Raw genomic sequence first — 22,536 nt, forward strand, 5'->3', positions numbered from 1 at the left:
GGATTGATTACTACAATTAATGCACTCTTGCAAGTATAGCGTTAATTTGTTTATTCAGGATACTACGTGATTGTTTTTGGAACTAGCAACGATTGTGATTACATGTATGGTGGCCACTCAATAAGCTTAGAAACAAAACGTAGAACAAGTGCGATAATGTTGGACTTTGCAATGAAAACATAGGGCAAGTGGGATAACGTTGTGCTTTTGTAGTGATCTTACGGCATCATGTTTGATATCTTCTTAATATATACACATAATAGGGATTCAAATTTAGGGTATATTTGAAAATACTTTTAAAATAACTGAAATTATTTTTGGTAATTCTGATAATTGTTTGGTATTAATGTAAATGTAGGGTTTCAATCTCTTTACAAACCTGATTATTCTGATTCGATCTCTAGGGTGAAAATGTGTGTGTTGTTGATCTGAGGGTCATGATGACTTGATCTCGAATGAACGAGCGCCTCAAGGTTTTGACATGTGGGGATGGAGGAATCGGCACATGTAGGGGTGCTTGGTGGTTCTTCACAAGAATGATGAAGAATGCATAGAGTTTTCTGAATCTTCTGAGTGTCTGTGAATTTGGGAGTTTAAGGCTTGAGAGCTTCAACGTCTGGGTGTGAGAATGATTTTCTAACCCCTTTCTTTGTCTTGGAGCCTCATATTATAGGCTTTCCAAGTCTTTCCTACGACTGAATTTGGCCTTGATTGTGGACTTGATTCATTGACTAAAGAACCAAAGACTTGATTTGTGACTCGGTTCATGATTTAACTTCATCAATTAATTGTTTTAAATTTAAATCAATTAATTTGTTTGATGTAAATTAAAATCAATCAAAAAATTAAAAAAGATCATTCTTTAACTATTTTTCGCCAAATGTTGACATGTGTCCCTTTTGATAACTTGTTCGGTTTTGATGAGTCAAATACCCTGTGTACAATTTGTGAGACACATGATGTATGTCACGTAAGTCATGACATGTAAAAATTTATTATGTTAGTGAATATATATATATATATATATATATATATATATATATATATATATATATCAAGGAAATTTCAATGTCTACACAGGTACCTACTTCTCTTTTACCTTTACTTAATTTATCAAAACAAGGACCAACTTTATGGAATCGGATCCCCTCCTGAGCAAATGGTGGGGATCCTCATGACCCACTAACATGAGTCGTTGGATTTTGATCCAACGGTTACAAACAAGAGGTTCTTCTAAAAGTTATAATAATTGTAGCCGTTGAATCAAAATCAAACGGCCCTTATTAATAGGTCATGAGGATCCCACAATTTGCTCAGGAGGGGATCCAATTCCCAACTTTATAACAATACAACAACTTATTTTCTGTTAAATCAATTTGGTCTCTTCTCCTTTCCCAAGTGAGCTTAATCTGTCCCATCGTTTCTAATCACATTGATATTATTGTGCTTGGGAGAGAAGAGAAATCACCTTTTGCTACTACTTCTTTCTTCTTATTGCCTTATGTGGTAACAAGTGATCATCTCTTCTTTGGAAGATGTTATGTTGAAACCTTTTCACAATGAGAACTCACCAACAAATATAGTTCATTAAATTTTAGAAACCCTTTTTTTTTGGTTTTAACAAGAAACAAATCACCATAAGATTTTTAAATCATACATGTTAATTAAACTATAACTGAGAAATAGATATCATTAAGAAAATTAGCAAATCATATACAAAATTAAGGGGTTTTTGAACATTAATCCTTGCAAAAGATTAAAATTTAAAAAAAAAAACCTGGTGCTAGATTAAATATTCAATTTAATCCCTTGAGTGTACTTTTATCAAAATTTACATTCAATTTTTGTTACTTAATGTGTATTTTTATTTAATCTCTCCATATTAAATTTTAATTTTATTAATATGCACATATTTAGTTTTTTTTTAATTATAAATGAATGTAAATGAGAAAATATTTAAAAAATTGTGATACAAAAATATATAAATACATAAGTGTTCAGAAATGATTGTGCCAAAATATATAAAATTGACTTTTTTGTACCGAAATATTTGTACCTACATGATTGTACCGAAATATATTATAATGAACCTAAATGTATGTACCGAAATGTATTATATTGAATTAATGTACCTAAATGTCAATACCGAAATGTATGTGTCACATCCCAGCCCGGGGGGACCACTTCTCGGGCCCGCTCCACCACCGTAGCACAATATTGTCCGCTTTGGGCTTACCATTCCCTCACGGTTTTGTTTTTAGGAACTCATGAGCAACTTCCTAGTGGGTCACCCATCCTGGGAGTGCTCTGGCCTCCTTCTCGCTTAACTTCGGAGTTCCTAAGGAACCTGAAGCCAGTGAGCTCCCAAAATACCTCGTGCTAGGTAGGGATGAGAATATACATTTAAGGATCACTCCCTTGGGCGATGTGGAATGTTACAATCCACCTCCCTTAGGGGCCCGAAGTCCACGTTGGCACACTTCCGACCAAGGATTGGCTCTGATACCATTTGTCACATCCCAGCCCGGGGGGACCACATCCTGGGCCCGCTCCACCACCGTAGCACGATATTGTCCGCTTTGGGCTTACCATTCCCTCACGGTTTTGTTTTTAGGAACTCACGAGCAACTTCCCGGTGGGTCACCCATCCTGGGAATGCTTTGGCCTCCTTCTCGCTTAACTTCGGAGTTCCTACGGAACCCGAAGCCAGTGAGCTCCCAAAAGGCCTCGTGCTAGGTAAGGATGAGAATATACATTTAAGGATCACTCCCCTGGGCGATGTGGGATGTTACAGTATGTACCTAAATGTCAATACTGAAAATGTATGTACCTAAATATCAATACCAAAATGTATGTACCTAAATGTATTTACCGAAATATAATAATTGACTTAATGTATCTAAAAGTCGATACTCAAATGTGTGTACCAAAGTGTACGTAACGAAATACATTATATTGACCGAAATGCATTATGTTGAATCAATGTAACTACATGTTTGTACCGATGGATATACCAAAATATTCAAATGTATTAATGTACCTAAATAAAGAACATACAAAATTGTTATCGGAATATATATTATAAAAAAATTAGTTGCCTAAATGTAGACATTAAAATATATTATGATGAATGAAATAAAAATTAAATTTAAATGTAATTAATACATTAAAATAAAAATAAAAGGATAAAATAAAACATCAAAATACAACTAATAAATGATATGATTAAATGTGCTAGGGACTAAAATTGGATTTTAATCTTACATATGGTTATAATCTAAAACTCATATTTTTTAAGGATTAAAATGAAGTTTTCTACAAAATTAATCGTTATTATGTCCTTAGCAAATGGTAATTGTTCATAGAAGTCTAAAACCCCATTGATGGATTTGCAAGACCCCTCAGATTGCAACCACCAATTGAAAATGACCTATAAGGATTAGAAGTACATCTAGTCAAATAAAAAAAAACCCATCGAGGTCAAATCTTCTGCCCTTATTTTCTGTGTGAATTTTCTGTAGCTTCTATCATTGATTGACGCGTGTTAAATTTATGACAATAAGATAAATGAGATTTAAGTTTGTTATTATGTGTCAATCCAAAATAGAGACCATATAAAGATCACACACAAAATACATGCAGAAGATTTGAACTCAAATTATCTATGCCAAAACACAAGCACGTTTTCCACATGCATTTTCCCACCCACAGTGTTGTACGAGACTATGAGTATACAAAGCACTTGTATACAGTGGCGGATCCAGGAAAAAATGTTTATGGGGTCATAGCGCGCGCAGCGCGAAATTTTTTTTTAGCCTCGTTTGGTACTTCGGACTGTATTGACTATTTCAGTCGGATAAGATAAATAGTCGTCGGATAGTACTAACTCCATTAGTCGGGCGTTTGGTGCAGTGTCGAATTAATCTGTGAATGGAACAATAATAAAGTATAGGGACTGACCCAAGATTCTGGCATAAATCACATCATAATTCGTTTATGTGGATTCATGCAAGTAAGTTTCACTTAAAGTTCCTCTTTTATTGTCTTGTTACTGGCGTATCCAAATTTTTGCTTTCCCTGACAGCTTGATGTTTCAAATTAATTTCCGTATCTTCTTAATGTTCTCGTTCTCATATAGCACTCCTCCAACCCCTATCATTTCTTTATCAGAAAGACCAATTAAACTGGATAGAGTTATAAAAAGTAGCATGTATAAATATCATTCACTTGACAAAAACAGGCATGCAACCAAGCACACAACCAAGCTCATTTGAGTGGGCTGCTTCTTCTTCCTCTTCCTGCCCAGTTTTCGTTCAGGGCTTTTGTCGAACAGTTGGCGTGCCTCCGACCCCGACGACCCCAGCTCCAAGAGGTCGCATATGGGAGCTTCAAGGTTGTTTCCATGGTTTCCAAGGGGTCGTGCGACCCCGACGACCCCACTGTGGATCCGCCACTGCTTGTATAGTACTTCGGTTTCACAAAAATCTATAACCTCCACTCATTGCCATCGCCATATTTGCACGACCCATAAGTTTGTAATAATTCACTTTTGGCAATTCAACCATGTTGCTGTCCCTTCTGCTTTTCCTTTGATTACTTACTCCATTATCTTCCCTTTACATTTTGCCTTTTTCCATCATGCATATTGGGTCTGTAAAGGCCACACGCTCAGTTGGAATGTTTCTATAGGACTAATTAAGTCAACTCTATAATTTTAAGTATCATCTCAACATAATCCCTCATTAAGACCTCATGATCAAGGATTTGCCTTAAAATTCTTGACCGATGAGAGAGTGAGTATCGTGAAACATTTCCTCTTTTATGTTGCATTCGCCTACTGTAAAATAACGCTAGTCGACTCTCATCCTACAAACGATCTTGCATGTAGTTATAACCCGAAAATAGAAATGCATGAAAACTAATCTCTGGCCTTGTTAACTAAACATGTTTAGATGAATGGTCCAAATAATTAAGCTTGACGCGAAAATAAACGATTATATAACCATATGTCTGCAAGTTTAAAATGTATGCGGTCCGTTTTGCTTGACAAACCAACACATAACAAGACATATATATATATATATATATATATATATATATATATATATATATAAGTAATATTTGTTTTGTAAAAAGTTTGTCCATAAACTATTACAAGTGAAGCATGACTTAATGTGCAAAAGTGATAATTTTTACCATAAAGAGGTTGGTTTGTAGTGGTGAACCCACTAAAATTTGTTTAAATTCTCCTGATTAGGCAAAGAAAAAACAAACTGTGATGCCAGTGGATAATCACACTTGTATTTGATTTTGTAATTCCTAAAAAAATTGTGTTCAGAGTAAATTTTAATATGTATGGTTTAAAAATTGGGAGATGATAGTCCTACTCTCTTAAGATCATCGTTTGAAGATCTGTGGGTATCAAATGCATATTAGCCACAATATTATACTAGTTTAGATCGAAAGGCTTCTTCAACTTGTCAAATAATTTTAGCATTTGAATCTAAACTAATATAATCATGTGGCTAATATGCGTTTGGTCCTCACAGGTCCTTCAAAATAAAGATCTTAGAAGAGGACTCTGGGAGATGATCTTTTATGCCAGCTTTTTTTTCAGTTTTGAAAAATAAATAAATAAACCATGTACTCCATATACCTTTGATCCTTGGTTTGCCCATCGAACCATTTTCATTTGCTTTCATTTATTTATAGCCCGTCTATTCTGAAGAAAAGTTGATCCATCAACTGATGAGGCTCCACGCACTACACATTTTTTAGTGCAGCTGCTTATATAAATACTTAAGTTGAACAAATTTTTTTTTGTTGGTATTATGTAGCAACTGCACTAAAAATATTCCCATTATATATTTATAATGGTTTGGGATGGTATATCCTACTCCACTAGAGCATGTTCTATTCTCCCCCCCCCCCTTTTTTTTTTCCTTGAGTTTAAATTTTCTGCACTCAAAATTTTATATGGCCTTTTATGACTCTTTTTTTTGGTCAATCTGTGACTTATTTCATTTGTTGATACTTGATCAATCATTTAAATCATAAAAACATATGTCGCTCAAATAAATAGGTCACAGAGAAACCATAGAGAATTTTGAGTGCAGCAAATTTGAACTATTTTTCGTCCAGCAGTTTCTTCCCTATTTGTCAGGTAATAAAAGTAGTGTGTGTGACAAATATATGCCTAAGATTTGATTGTTACCAATTTTTTGGGAGTTTAATGGCACTTGCTAGAAACTATAAAAATTTCTCCTCTACTTTTTCAATAGATCACTTTACATCATCTTTGTCATTCCCCTTTTGCAATTGGGATTTTTTTTTTTTTCCTGATGTCCCCGAAGGGACACAATTGGGAATCCTTAGCTTTACCTCAATTACTTTATTGTATGCATTTCTGCTGTTGACTTGACCTAAGTAAGGATTATATTGTTTTAGTTCATGGCGATACTCACTTAAGCCTCTAAGAGCAAGTTTTAAAATGCATTGCTTATACAACGGCTCACCACGTTGGATTGAAGTAGTCGTTGGTAATGAAAGGACCAGATTGCCCCATGTGGCTTGAAGATGTTAAGCTTGTATTCTGCATTAATAGGTTTCATGTGTCATCCTATTGTGCTAGATTAGATCGTAAAACACGTGTTTAACAAAATAATAATAATAATAATAAGGGTGGCGTCATGCTAATGCCATCTCATCCTCGAGCTGCTGCTCGAGGTGTGGGCCTTGTGCATTGCCAAGGCACTTTAGCCTTGGTAGAGGAAGCTTTTGGATTTTAGACTGATTCTAGAGCTTTTGCTACATGATTGGTTAGCATGCATGAATAATGACGTATTGCACCGTTGAGCAATTAGTGGCCTGGATATTGTTATGGCTACGGCAAAGAATCTTCTCTTCTTGTTCATACAAAAAACATATAGATCTTCGCAACTTTGGATTTGAAATTATTTTGTTGAAAAGCTATAGAAACAATTTTGGCCGCCTTGAAAAAACTTTATGCAAATTTTAAGTTGGAGGTAATGCGGGTTGATTTAATATAGATCAATCTACACAATGGTACCCTCAAATCTTTTTTCATGGAAGAAAAGAATTCGAATTTGAGTCCTTAGTTTTAAGATATAGGTTACTTGGTTTTTACATTTTAATTTATTTAAATTATGATCTAACTGTTGGTTTGAAGTTGACAATTAAAGAAGGAGCACTCGAACTTGAGTTTTTAGTTTTAAGATGTAGGCTAGCTAGTTTTTATTCTTTGGTTCAAAATCATATCTAACTGTTGGTTGGGTGTTTGTGCTATTGTGTGTGCGCTTCTGCCTTCTGGTAACCAAGTAGGGATTATCATCATTGTTTGTTTGTGCGAATTACCTCCGGATTAAGTATTTGGTCATTAAAAATTATCTCATGTGACAACCTTTGTAACTGTTATTGTTATCGTTATTAATGAAAAATTGATGTTCTAAAAAACATAAAAATAAATTTGAGGCGAGTTATAAAGCGTGAAACATGATATTCTGATTAGGTAAAGATGGGCCAACGTGCCTCCAACCAACCAAAAGGGTCTTACCCCATTACCTCCTTTTCATGTTTCAAAGAAAATGGAAGCAAGAAAAGAATTAGCTTAGCCATGTGGTTTGGTATCATGGACTGCCTTGCTATGGTTGGTAAAGTATATACCAATTTTAAAGAGAGAAAAATTGATACCCAAAGAAGTACAAAGTTTGCAATTCAAGTGATTTAACTTTGTGTTTTATATTTTAGGGTTTTTAAAGCATTTATTTTTTAATTTTTAGTTTTAGTGACCCGTTTGATAATCATTTTAATTTTTAGTTTTTTTTTTCTTTCTGAAAATGAAAAATATGTTTGGTAATTTATTTTACTTTTCAGTTTCAAACAAAATGAAAACTAAAAACTAAAAATTGAAAGTGATATTTTGAAAACTAAAAAATGTAAGTTATGTTGCAGTCCTAAATTCATTAGGAGTGTAATTATGTAAATCCTAGTATATTATGTATAAAATTTTATCTTCTCTCTGTCCTTGACATTGGCCCTCTCCCTCTCTTTTTCCTCAATAAAATAGCACTACAATATAAATTAAAATGAAATGTTTATCAAGCAAAGAATTTAAATTCAATATAATAAGGAATAAAAAGGAAAAAAAAACTAAATGATTAGGAAAAATGAGGGTGCAAATTGTAATACCAAATTATGAAGAAGAAATAGATAGAAACAAGGGGTGAAAAGAAGAAAAAAAAGTGAAGGAAAAAAATAATACTAAAGAGACCAAAAATTTAAATTAATTTTACGAACCAAATGATGTGTCATCAATAAAAAATAAACACGTTAAGCAAAATTTAATAATTCACTTATTAACATTCATATCATTTAATTTATAAAATTAAATTTAAAAATTTGATCACGTTAGCATTACCGGAAGAAAAATAAGGAGTGATGAGTAAGAGAGCATTATACTATTCCTTTTCGGTGGGTTTTATTTTTTTGGCAAAAGTCGCCTTATTCCTCTCTCGTTAAAATTTATCAAATGCTTAAATACAAACCACAAAACCCCATAATTTCAGACTCACCATGTGTTGTATGCACAAAAACATAGCTCAACTCTCACGCGCCTCCCCTCTCTTGTCCCCCTCGCTCTTCCCCACTCTCTCACACATAAACAGAGAGGAAGAGAGAGACTGTAGGAAGAAGCAAACGTTTTCTCACTTCACTACCTGCCTGTCGTTTTTGTTGCATCGAAAAAGAAACGGATGTCACTTCTCTCTTCTCTCTCTTTTCTCCCTTTAAAATCTCCTTCTTTTGCATTTGGGTTTTTGCTCACCAGCTGACGAGCAAACATGTTTCACCAGCCGAATCTAGAGCTACCCATTTCATGGTTTTCTACCATTTGAAGGAAATCTTGTGCTTTTTTTACCTTTTGCTTCGTTTAAGGAGGGTTGGTCGGTGAAAGGTCAAATTTTGTTCGGCTCGTTTGTTTTTCGCAGCTGTCATATATTGAATCTCTGAACAAATCTGAGGGAACCCATTTGGCCGGTGGCGGTGGAGGAGGCGGGATTCGAATAAAAGGTGCGTGCTTTGTTAGATTTTGTTGCAGGAAATTAATTTTTCTCTGCTTTTGTTTTTGTGGTTTTTTTTATTTTTTTTATTTTTGTGCCATTGATGTCAGGTGGAAATATAGTTTGTTGATGTATTGTTATCTGGTTTTGTGGCGGTATTGTGATGTTTTGATTGATTGGTATCCATGGACTAATAGCTCTTCATCTAACATTATAAAACAAATTGCAAGTCACAAATCTCTCCTAGGGTTTGATTTCTTTGAAAAAAAACACAAGTTTTTGCTTTGAAATCTGATTAAAAAATTCCCTTTTTTATTTTGTTGCTTTTGCTTTGGATGTGGGTTGTAAACTATGCTGCTGAAAAGTGTTGATTTTCTGATTTCTTCACTGGATATGCATTTCGGTTTGATATTCTTCTTTGCATCATTGCATGCGATCTTATATGTGGGTGATTGGTTGTGTAACTGATTTTTCTGTTTTGGCATGAGATAAAATTTCTGACATTTGCAAGATTTAATGATGTTATGCTGCATTCTCTGTCATGTCTGTAATTTTGAAGATATGGGAGTTTCTTATCGAATTTCGGGTATTCAATTACCAAGACTGTCTGTACTTTCTGGCTGCATCTACTGTCCTTTCCTTTGTTTTACCTTTCAAATGGAGTGTTTGAAGGTTTACCATGGCATTTCTTATAGAATGAATATTGATTTGGATTCTGGATAATGAATCTTTGCTGTGGGAATAACGAATAAAAATCTTGGAAGGTGGATAAATTTCTGCTTATGTGTAGCCTTTTAATTAGTCGGAATCATGTTTCGTTCCCCTTATGTGATTATATAATTTGTAATTAATAAAGGTAGGGAGAGCAGTATTGTCTGCTGATTATAGTGTCTTGAATCAGTCAGTCACAATTAGATGAGAGAGTTAATATAGCTGACATCTGGAGTTGATATGCCATCTTTGATTCCTCAATTTTGAATTGGTCTCAGTCTCCGACTTTGTATTGGTTTAGACCACAGGTTTCATAACCAATATTGTTACTGATGCTAATCTTGCGATCGCTAACTTGAGTAGTCTAACAGTAATGCAAGAGATTCTCATTTAACATAATTTGGTGTATTATATTTTCTAGATAAGTTTTTTTTGTATTATAATTGTGTCCAGGTTCCTTTCACTTTACTCCTTTTGATCATGGAGGGAGAAACATCGTGGTTTAGCCATCCCTTTGATAACATGGCAAGAGGGACTACAGAGTATGATGCATTCTCGGAGCTCAGTGATGAAGGAAATAGAGAAGCTAATGCAGTTTCAGTGGATTTGATACTTCCTGATGACCTGTTGGAACGGATATTAGCGTATCTACCAGTTGCAAGCATTTTCAGAGCACGTAGTGTGTGCAAAAGGTGGCATGAAATTCTTAGTTCAAGAAGGTTTCTGTGGAACTTTTCGAACGTGCTATCTCAAAAACCTTGGTATTTTATGTTTACAAGTTCTAATGATCCAACTGGTTATGCATATGATCCTATCCTCAGAAAGTGGTATGGTATTGAGCTCCCCTGTATTGAGACATCCAATTGGTTAATTGCGTCATCATGCGGTTTGGTTTGCTTTATGGACAATGAAAGTAGAACTGAGTTATATGTCTGCAACCCTATTACCAAAACATGCAGGAAGCTTCAGGAGCCCCCTGGCTTGAGATTTTCTGATTACAGTGCACCAGCAGTTTCCGTTAACAGGAAGTCACATGGTTATACTATCTCAATTGTGAAATCTAAGCAAGTTGCTGGAAATTTTTTCCAATGGGATGTGTCCATTCATATTTATGATTCAGAAACAATGATGTGGGTGACCTCTTTGACAGAGGTTCTGACAGGATGGAGAGGTGGAGATGAGAGTGTAATCTGTGACGGGGTTTTGTACTTCTTGATTTACTCAACTGGGGGAGGGTCACCAGACAATCGTCATGGCCTAATCACATATAATTTATCTGCTTGTTCTACCCATGGGTTGTTGATACGCAGTATAATTCCTGTACCTTGCTCTCTTACATGTGGCCGTCTGATGAACTTGAAAGAGAGGTTGGTTATGGTGGGAGGGATTGGTAAACAAGATCGGCCTGACATAATTAAGGGGATTGGTATCTGGCTTCTAAAGGGGAAAGAGTGGCAAGAGATTGCACGAATGCCTCACAAGTTCTTCCAAGGGTTTGGGGAGTTTGATGATGTTTTCGCCAGCAGCGGCACAGATGATCTCATATACATTCAGAGCTACGGATCTCCTGCTCTTCTTGTATTTGACATGAACCTGAGGCATTGGAGATGGTCCCAGAAGTGCCCTGTAACAAAGAGGTTCCCACTTCAGCTCTTTACTGGTTTTTGTTTCGAACCGAGGCTCGAAATTTCTCCTTGATTGTGTGGATTGATAGGATGTGGTGGTGGCATTACACCAATTTGTCTGAATTTCCTGTGTTTCACCCTCGTTTTCTTTTCCCATTAGTTTCCAGTTAGCACATGTGTGTTCTAAAAGTTGTATACATATAATGTACCCGCAGATAAAAAGCTGCATATTCATGGTTATGGCTATATTATTCTTTCAATTGGAATTTGTCTCTAGTAAATTCAATCTTATGAATTCCTGACATGTAATTTATAAACCTTTTAGATTTGGGTCTCTTGTGTGGGGAATTCCATCATACAATTGGGGATTATATCTACGCTTTTTATCTCATATTACGTGACGTGAGAGAGAGATTTAGAGGGGGATATTTTTGAGATTGTCTACGTATGACAGATAAACATTGTCTGAACCGGTAGGTCAACAAAAATTTGATCCGTAGATGGTTTAGACATTATTTATATATCATACGTGTTTGTAGATATGACGGAATTTCCCTACATATGTGAGGGGGGCACATTGATTTCTAGTGTCCCTTTCAAGTTTCAATCACGCCCATGGTTTTGAAGATGTTTTCCTAGCCAAGGAAATTGGTCAATTTCTGGCAATGAGCCAATAACAGAAGCTTCCATGTTTCAGCAGATTTCCTCTTGTTTTATCTTTTTGCAAATTCACTTGTTTTCAACGTAAAAATAATTGAGAATCTGATTAGGCACTTAAAAAGTGGAGATTAACAGGGAAGCTTGTGTTTGCCTTGTGTGGGTTGGTTGAGAAGTGACGAAGATCGACACTCTGGTTTTAAAATTCTAATTTTAATAGAGGTAGATTTTGCTTGGTGGACATGTGACTATGGAAGATTGTGTTTTATGAATCCATGCTGCTTTTTTTCCCTGTGGCCCGAAGACTTGTGCCACTACCAAATATTTTAAAGAAAAGGATTTTTTTATTGAAATGCCTTGGGTTTTCAACGAATCTTAATTTTATGATTTGGAAACCGGTATCGTATTCTTTATGTACTTAAGTTTGAATTATTTCTTTGCAGTTTAGCGGAATATTGCTATTGAAAAATAAAAAATTTCTAAATGGATCGACATCTCCATAGCTGTATGTTTTGTATGTCTCTATAATTGCCTTCACTCAAGTTCAAATTTTTTTTGGATATTACAATTTTATATGTTTAAAATTATTCACTTTATGTTAATGATATTGATTTGTTCAAATAGAAGTGGGGGCAAGTTGACTAAATTAGGATTAAAAACATCCAATGAGATCATTACAATCAATAAGCCAATATGCCATGGCTTGGGTGGCACCAATTAGGTTAACTACTTATTTCCTTGTCTACTTTTTGTAAAAATATCTAATGCTCCATTCAGGCGATGACAAAAAACTTTCTTTTTTCTTTTTTAATAATTAAAACAAAACGTCTCGTCAGATTTTATGATACAACCAATATTGATAAAAGAAAAAATCAAATACAGAATTTGGAATGCAGAGATGTATACTCTTAATTACTTGACATGCAAACAATTTGCAGTTACATGGCTATTCTAAGAACATGCATCCATAGAAGTTTATAATTGTATTCAATGAAAAAATCAAGGAAGAATATACATTCTTGTGATTTGTATCCAAAAATCAATTAAAATTTGAAAAATTGAATTATGAGATTACGAAACATAATTTTTTTTATTAGATCAATACTTCTAATTGAATAAGTATGAGTAAAGGATCCATGGATAAAGATGCTCTCCGTTTCCCTTGTAGTCTATCTAAAAGGTTGGCAATGTCTTTGCTTGGAGGCTAGTGTAAGAGAAGAATCTAAACACAAAGTCATTTAGATGAAGTTCTATTTTTGTCGAATTGCTTTGGTGGATATGGTCTTTTTAATTAATTCACTGCGTTTCGGGTATAACCTCTTTTTTCCCCTTTCCATTAGTATAGCTTCAAATATTAATAGGAAAATTTTATTTGGACCCAAAGTTTTTCTCTCTACACCCAACTAATATTTTCTCTCCATTAAACTTCCGAATTTGTCCTTAAACAAATAAAAATAAATAAAATTTAAGTCTAAATTGGATCCCTACACCCAATAAACCCCACCGCCACCATTGCACGCCTCCGTTATTTCTGACGAATCCAACCTAAACTCCATCAACACTTAAATCAACAAATTAAGAGTGAAGGAGTCCCAATGTGAGGCTTAAAGCAAACTTAAGCTGCAAAAGTCATTCTTTCTTTCAATCACCATAAGAACTTTGGACCAAGAACATAAGAAACCTTAGGGTTTAGCGATCCCCTCTGTACCGTATGCATACGCACTTTTTTTTTCATATATTGATTTACAAAAAGTAAATTAATACTATTATTCTCATGAAAAGTGGGAAAGAGATCCCTCCACCCGGCTTCTTTTTTTTTTCCGATTAGTTAGATCCAAAGAGATAGAAAACAAGAGCATTAATGTAGTGGTGATGTGAGTTTAGGTTATTGGATGTAGAGATAAATATTTCAATACTTCTTTTCTGATTCTTATTTATTTAAGGGCAAATTTAAAATTTAGTGGGAAAAATTTGTTAATTGAGTGTATAGATAAAAAACTTGAGTTCAAATAAAATTTCTCATATTAATATCGTTTGTAACAAGCGAGGGCATAACAGTCAAATGAAAATGGACCGTTAGGAAGTTTTGTTGTGGGGGGGGGGGAGGGTACGTCTTGTACCAGACGCGAACGCATTCCAAAAACGGCTATATCGGTAGTTCGATCTTTCCTTGGCGCGTAAAAGTGCAGTGAATCAATGAGTCCGATGGGCAATCCTCCTCCTAGCCTCTCTGTCATAACTAAAACCCAAATTTTAAAACTGATGACGAAGACGACGACAGCACAAACTCAAAAGTTGGACCTGAAAAAAAACGAGAACCTTTTCTTCTCTGGAAATTCTTGGATTTCGAAACAGGGTTTCTGACAAAGGTAAATCTTTGCCCAAACAGTGTTGTTTTTGGTAGGTTTTGTTTGGGGTTGGTGATTTGTCAGGGATACAGAAGGCAAAGGTTGCCTTTGGGTTTTAATGTTGGGTAATAACTGCTGGGTTTGTTTGGAGTCATGTTTTTCTAGGCTTTTTCACTTTTGGTTGGTAGATTTTGTAGCTCTTTGTTTAGTAAATGTCAGATACAGGAAGACTCAATTTGCAAATTTGCATCAATTTTGTACTTTATTTATTTATTTTTTGGTTCATTGAACGAGTCTTGATTATTTACGTTGTTTATTTACGTTGTTGATGCACAAAACCGAAGGGGTCTTGGAACAACGTAAATCCGACCGTGAATCTGCAAGAAAATAAAGAACACAAGATGTATTGTGGTTCACCCCAATGTTTGGGCTACGTTCACACTGATATTGTATTTCTCTGATTGTGAGAGGATTGTGAGGGAGATAGAGCTTCTCAGAGAAAGAGAGAGTTTGAGAGAGCTCTCTGTTTGTGAGGATGAGAGCTTTATGTTTGTGAGGGTGAGGAAGCCCTTTTATAGAATAAGGGTTTCTCACTTATTACATATTTGCCCCTTCATTTATTACATAATTACACTTGAGTCTTCCGAGTATTTATATGAGGTCTAAATACGGAGGTCCTAAGTATGGTACAAACATATGTAATCTTTTTGGTTTCAATTAAAAATGATCAAAATGAAAAGAAAATACGGGTGGTTCGTTTGACAATCTTGTGATACTGCTCTTTTCAATGGGGATATAAATCATTATATGATAAGTAGTGTACAAGTTCGCAGCTAATTAAATTTTTGACTGAAACTTTGAATGAAAGGCTAGGCTGTTGATTAGTCTTTGTGGACGAAACAGAAAAACAGATGATAGTTCTCATCTTATGTTAATTGTTTATGGTCATGCGTCGTGTATATGTTTCATGACTTTGTAAGTTGTCGACAATACAAGATCATTTGTGTCATAAATATTCTCTTGCTGAACTGTGAATACGAACTATTGTGCGCCGTTGTGTCTATGCTTTGCGAAAATGAGTTAGAAATTCAAGTATGGCTGACGGATATAATAATCAATTCTGATTACATCTTTGTTGTAACATGTGATGCTAATATATGAGGCTAACAAACTCAAAGTGTAACATTGTCTACTTAGAAATGCTGATCCAATAAGAACTAGTCCGCAGGGCGATACATGGAGCTTCTGCAAGAAGAGCTTTCACCAGATGACTTCAAAGCTACTAAAACAAACCGTATTAAGTATACCAGGCAGGACTCGATACATGGAGCTTACTTCACAAATGACTTTGAATGGAAGGATTACAGTCCCGCAGTTTTCAGGTTTCTTTTTAATGTTCTTTCAATTGTGTGTTATTTTTCAAGTTAGATCTTCTCGTGTCAAGTTTCTTTGTTCATCTTATTGCAAGTGATTTGGCGTGTGCGCATATATGTCTATAGTATGTATACACATGTCTGTGTTGTTGCTATCTTTTTAAGACTTTGCAAAATATGTAATGAATAGATTGTTTGCAGACGTTTGCTGGAGCTTGACAGTATAATTAGTTATGATGACTACCTGCTTACAGTACGTGGAGATGACACTCTAAGGGAGGTTTCTTTACCAGGACGCTACGGTAGGGTGTATATATTGCCTGGTGACAAACGATTAGTGATTAAAACTCTGCGGAAATCAGAAAAGCAGGTAATCAAATAAACCTCTAGTGTCATGTGCCATTAAGGGATGAAAGGTTACTAGCAAATTTACGAGCCACATATACAAATCTGATTATATACACTTATTGCGAAACAATTCTTCCTCGTGTTTTTACTTTCTGTCGAAGGATTTTGTGTTTCTAAAGATTTCTGTATAAATTTGGAAGTTTTGATGCAAAGTTAATGGAACAAAGGAATTTCCTTTGCTTCTATATATATCTGTTTGTCAGCAGTCTAGGCATTTACTATGTTTACCTTTCCTGGTAGGTGTACCTAGAAATGCTTCCAAACTATTACCGCCATGTTAAGAAGTACGGGGCCTCACTTTTTAAAAGACTGTATGGACTTCATGTTATCAGGCCACCGGGAGGTATCAAGGTACGATCTTCTCAGTAACGCAGAATTAAAGTTTACTTAATTAGATTAAATGCAATATATTGGGTAGAGATAGTGAGCATATACTTTACACATAATATACATATATATGTGAAATGAGAGCTACATATATAGTACTACAAATATCAGCATAGATGATGTGGAAACTGCGTCATCTTTTGGCTTCCATAATGCTACGTCATGGAGGATGGTGTCATGGCACTTTTATATGCAAAGAGCTAACGTAGATGAACAAATTTTATCCTACCAAATCTCCTTTAATTAGGATTTGGCATATTCAAGCTCCTTCTAATCAATAGTTACATTGTTTGCAATGAGCAGGTTTACTTTGCAGTTTGCGCAAGTGTAATGCCGTCAGAACTTTGCTTATACAAGTGCTATGATCTCAAGGGCTCTTCAGTTGGTAGAGCCCGCAACAGATCACACGTCCACGACACGGCCATCCTTAAGGATCTGGATTTTGATTTTTGCTTTTACCTGGATCCATTAGTCCATGCTCGGCTCTTAGCGTAAGTACCTTTGTCTAATTGTCATTTCTCAGCGCATCAGCGCATAAGCAAACTTTTATGCATAACTCGAATGTCATAAATGGGAGTAAGGCTAGCCGACATTCACCTCTCCCAGACCCTGCGTAAAGCGGGAGCCTTGTGCACTGGGTACTTGAATACGTCATTACTTAAATTAGAAGAAGCTTTGATCTCAAACTCGAATGTCATATCCTATTTTCTTGTAACACATCACTCCTAGGCTGTCTGGAGATGTTCTGAATGAGCAGTTGTAGTTGTGTTTAATTGTTGAGGGAATGTTGCCATCGGTGCGATAAAAAACAAACTCTTGTTTTTCACTACTTTTACTTATTGGATGTCTAGAGATCTTGAGAATCATGAAACTTTACTTCTCTGCTATGCATTGCAGCTGCTCTACCAATTATTTGATTTGTATCGCGTTTCTAGACGAAAATTTGAGCCCATAATATTGTTATTTGGCAGGTAGACCACAAACTGATATTGTTTTCTAGCCAAGGTAATTTCTATGGGTACAAAAAGGAGAATGACACTAGTTTGGAGTGTGCATTAACAAACCATTAATTAGGAAATGCATTCTATCACATAATTCTGTTTATTAGTAATTACAAACTCCTAATTATTCATTATATGGATTTCGGCGGGTATCTTACACACAGATTTGATTGTATAGCTTATCCTGTTACGCTTGAATCTCAGAATACAAATTATTACAAGGATGCATGGATATGTTTGCTTCTAGCATATGAATCCCTCGTTTTGCCTTGTTAACACCTTTTGCCTTCGTTTTTGTGTTATAGACAAATCAAGTATGACTGCGAGTTTTTGGAGGCCGAGGGCATCATGGATTATAGTTTATTGCTTGGTATGCGCATAGATACTTCACGTTCACGGGAAGGTGGTTCTCCTCATTAATCGTTTTCTCTCACTTAGTGTGCGTTTCATCGGATGCAGATGAGGAAATTCTTATGAGAATACAACATACACAAATATTTCTGCAGAAAACTAGTCCAAAATTTTCCCGTTATTGTCGTTGTGTCAAATGTAGTGTTAGAATTGCTTATTTTCTTTCATCAATTGAACATATAAACGAACTGTTACGCTTATTAAGTAAGATCCATTCAGGTGTTCAGAAAATGTGTTGGTCCTGATTATCAAGTCTTTAATTCTGTAATATAAAGAATCCACCTATCCCTTGGCAGGTTCAATTGATAAAAGAAATTCCAGACGTTTTGATGCCAAAAAGCAAATAGATGATGCTTCTGAAGATGATGAAACCTCATCAGAGTTAACTCTTGCCGATATCTGCGATCTAATTGACAGGTACTATATTGTATGTATTTCCACATTGATATCTGGACTTGAAGATAAAAAGGTTTAGGTTGGTTCTGTTTGGGTTTAAATATAGGATCAAAACTTCCCGGTTAGCATAGAACTGTGGTAGGTTCGGTTTGGCATAAACATGGTTGGAAGTTTGCTAGGGTCACAACTATTATGTCAACTGACTCGTCGAAGAATTAATGCCATCGTTGAAGCTCTGCTGGAGAGATAATTCCAGTCATTTTCTAATCCACTTAGTGGGAAAAGGCTTTGTTGTTGTTGCATCGTTTATATTCCACCTAATATTGGCTAAGCCTTGACAAACTAGTATCCGAGCGGTTTGTCTTGGATGCGGAAGAAAGCAAAGGCAGATGGCATGAGACTTCCCAATTCAAATCTTGTCATTCTTGAAAATCTGTAGTAAGTTCCAATTGATTTGGCATTCAGGACGAACCGCTGTACCACTTTGTTACTAATCTGTCAAGGCTTAAACCCTGACTGTAGTAAGTAGTAATGTAAATGAAAGTGCCTTTACAATTGAGGTAAAAGTTTAACGAACAAAACCTAACAAAATCTCAACCATATTTTATTTCCAAATCGTATCTGTTGATCACTTCTCTTCTTTATGTTCTTCTTTGACTCTTGATCATTATTCTTCTGCTGCAGGCCTGGTTTTAAATTTGGCGACAGACTGCCAGCACGCGCTGTCCGAGCCTTCAATAATGGAATGGAGAGTAAATCATATAGGTCCAGCAGATCACATGAATGCTTCAATGTTCTTTTATTCTTTGGAATAATAGACTTTTGTCAGAATTACAATATGAAGAAACGCATTGAGCATGCTTTCAAGGCAATCAAATATGACTCTAAGTCCATCAATACTGTGAACCCCAAAGCCTATTCTTCTCGCTTTCAAGAGTTTCTGAGCGAAGTATTTCTGCCCGAAGAGTCGGATGACTTTGATCACAACTAGCAGGTTCCTTCTGCTCCTTCGAAATCTGACCTTTAAATACAGATTCATGTTACTGTTAGGCTTGAACAAAATAAGAAATGAAAAACTAGGAGAGATTCATGTAAGGCCTGCTCAGGTCGCATTGAGCCATGCTTTCGATTAATGAAGATGGTCTATTTTTGGGGAAGTAACTCAAACGTGACAATCTCTAAAGGCTTAGCTAGGATTAGATTGGATTAATATGTGAAGGTAGAACATGTCACTCATGAAGAAGACTCATTCCTTCTAACCTACGTTATCAACACCTTATAACTGATTTCCTCGAATCCCCTTCAAAATGAAAAATCGTTCACCTTTACCTTCGTTTCTTACTTCGTCAGCACCAATCGAGCTCTAAATATGCAGTGTAACAATGAAGGGTTTCTGTTCTTGACACCATTACCATTAGGGATGTCATGAGCATCTTAAGTTTAACATAACTCTAAATAAGTTTCCGACAGGGACTCAGCCACAAAATTAGTCGAAGAATGCGCTACGTTGATCATTTTAGACAGCCTAGTGAAGAGGAGATGCTTCTGATCAACACCAAGAACGCTATTGCTCATGTCAGATATCTCAGAACCCGAAAGTCGGAATTCGTGCATGTTGTAGAAAATATAGATTACTGCATTACTAGGATTGCGAATTAGTGAAGCGATGGTAATGTTTATAAAGATAAAAAAATGAAGATAGTTGCTAAGAGGTAAGTGCATCCCATTGCGTGCACAAGTTGTTCTGAATAGCCGATTCTTGCTGTAACCAATTTCAGAGCATGAGAAGAAAAATTATAAGTGCTTTTTGGGTTGTAAAAACACTTGTGTACCTTTTGGAAAGCATTTTAACATGCTTCAAATAAAGTGTTATCAGCAAAAACGTTTATGAGTAAAGATGTTAGACGGACTCTAACATATTGAATTATTCGAAACGAACTGGTTTCTATCTGAGAACGTACATGATGAACTGTTATACCAGGCCCAGTTTCCCAATAATGCCTATACAATGCCAGGCCGAACAATTGGCCAAGCTCCAATTGGTATCCTCAAAATCACAGTAAATCCAAATATCCAATCTTGGAAGCACCCAAAAAGTATGAGAAGTACTATGTCAAGGTGCAGGATACGAAAAACAGGAATGAAATTCCCATGTTACTCTACCGTTTGAGGCTTAATCATTGCCCATGTTGGTAACAAAACCAGAAAATGGGATTTTGTATAAGTTCATCAAAAGCAAAGCCCCCCCTTTGGACCACGTCCTGTCTAGAACAATACCAAACCACACAAGTGGTCCAATCGTTATGTTTTTGTGGTCCTGTTGTGGAGTTCAGTTGGTATGAAAGCTCTTGATGAAAAGGAGATGCGGTAGATTTAATATGGTAGTTGGCTCAGTAGCAAGGGTGCGCATTAAGTCGAACAATGCCAATAATAATGAGCAATTTAATTTGATTTTGATTATTAGAAAGATAAATAGTTTTAAAAAATGACGCTAAGGATTTAGATTTAGAAAAAGTGATTTGCTTTGGTTCGTTTTCATCCCAACGAATTTAGTTAGAATTCTAATTAGTTGGTTCTATTGCAATTTTAAATGTCAAACATATTCAAATTCGATCGCGTCCACCCCTACTTAACCGTTAAAACATCAATCTTTTAGATAAAGTATGGTTATCTGACAATTGAATTGACTCTAAACCTCGAATTTCCATTCAACAAGCAAAGATTCGAGTAGAGGAAAAGAAAAGGTAGGAAAAAGAAATCCAAAAATCAGAACCAAACCACATATGGGAGATGACACACTTGTTGCCTGCAGACAAAAAGCACATAGACAAGACAACAGAGGAATAAAGACGCAACAGCCTATGGCAATAGGCTGTTGCATGATAGGGCAAGGACCACAATTTTGGGCCTTCCTTCTTCTGACTGACTGGTCCAGTGGTTCTGGTGTTTCGGCTTCAGCTGTGGTTCGTCTCTGTCAGAAAGCTCCAGATTGACATGTGTGGACAATCATGCTTCTCAAGTGACTAATTGAACATACTGATTAAATTGGCTTAAGACAACAAACAGGTGACCTTCCTTGGACAAGGATTGTCTGCCCTTTCACTTTCTATACCCTTCTATTTTGTATGATTACGGTTAAGTCACATCAATATTTTATATTATTTTTTTTATAAAAATAATAAGACAAAAATGAATAGTAATATAAAATGTTGACGTGGCTTAACCGTGACCATACAAAACAGGAGGGCACGGAAGGGCAAAGGAAGTGGGAGGGCAGACAGTCCTTGTCCACCTTCCTTGGCCTAGGATTCCATTCCTGACTCTAAATTGTCCTTAATGGGGTTGGTTGGTTAAATATCAAACTTCTGCAGCTTCTACTAGTCTTCGAGAAAAGTATATCTGTATCGTATGAATCTTTTTCTATATCATATGAGTAATTTTACGATTAGAAAGATAGAGATTCGTATGGTAAATCAGATCAGATATGTAGAAAGCTATGATTAATATTTGTATTTATAGATGTAGGGCGCATGAAAGCAGAAAAGGCCAATTTCATCATGTGAATATCTTGTCATTTCTCTCTTTGAAGGGTCAAGATCTTCAGCTATCTCCTCATGTGAGTGTAAAGTTTGAAAAATGGACAAACAATATCATTGTAGGCTTTGATCTTGCTCCACAACTGTCCACAAGATAAAGAATATGATGTTTATGGGAGATAATTTTTAATTTATGATGGGTTGAGCGCACTATATAATACAATGACATTTTAGTTTCAGTAATATGCATCACGCTCAATTCTTTGTACATGTTAACTATTACAAAATGCACTTCTAGAATGTCGAAATTCATTCTATAAAACCTAAAATGTTTACCGAAAAATTGTAGTTGACACGTGTAATTAATGTACTAAGCTTGAAGTCATAGGATTGAATTTTAAGTTATGAAGGTCAAATAGTACTAAGCTTGAAGTCATAGGATTGAATTTTAAGTTACGAAGGTTAAAAACCACTACTTTACTCTCTGAAGCTTAAAATTCGTTCTACTTCATCGCATTTCCTTTTCTTCTATCAAACAACTGTTAAAGTTGCAAACGTGGTGGGTAAAATGTAATATCATAAGCTTATTTTTTAGCTACATCTCAT

General features: G+C 35.5%; 2 protein-coding genes across 2 annotated transcripts; both read left to right on the forward strand.

Moving 5' to 3' along the window:
• The first annotated feature begins 8,574 nt into the window (after nt 1-8,574).
• On the forward strand, nt 8,575-11,673 carry LOC126625464 (F-box/kelch-repeat protein At3g61590-like). The gene is made up of 2 exons (XM_050294558.1): nt 8,575-9,087; nt 10,242-11,673. The coding sequence occupies exon 2, from the start codon at nt 10,269-10,271 to the stop codon at nt 11,484-11,486; it is 1,218 nt and encodes a 405-aa protein (XP_050150515.1). The 5' UTR covers nt 8,575-9,087; nt 10,242-10,268; the 3' UTR covers nt 11,487-11,673.
• Nucleotides 11,674-14,203: 2,530 nt separating this feature from the next.
• LOC126629294 (putative phosphatidylinositol 4-phosphate 5-kinase 11) lies at nt 14,204-19,555 on the forward strand. Its single transcript, XM_050299294.1, has 8 exons — nt 14,204-14,439; nt 15,640-15,800; nt 15,993-16,161; nt 16,440-16,550; nt 16,890-17,077; nt 17,893-17,990; nt 18,295-18,415; nt 19,079-19,555. The coding sequence occupies exons 2-8, from the start codon at nt 15,655-15,657 to the stop codon at nt 19,383-19,385; spliced, it is 1,140 nt and encodes a 379-aa protein (XP_050155251.1). The 5' UTR covers nt 14,204-14,439; nt 15,640-15,654; the 3' UTR covers nt 19,386-19,555.
• Nucleotides 19,556-22,536: the final 2,981 nt, after the last annotated feature.

This window comes from Malus sylvestris, chromosome 1 (genome assembly GCF_916048215.2).
Source record: "Malus sylvestris chromosome 1, drMalSylv7.2, whole genome shotgun sequence".
NCBI lineage: Eukaryota > Viridiplantae > Streptophyta > Magnoliopsida > Rosales > Rosaceae > Malus > Malus sylvestris.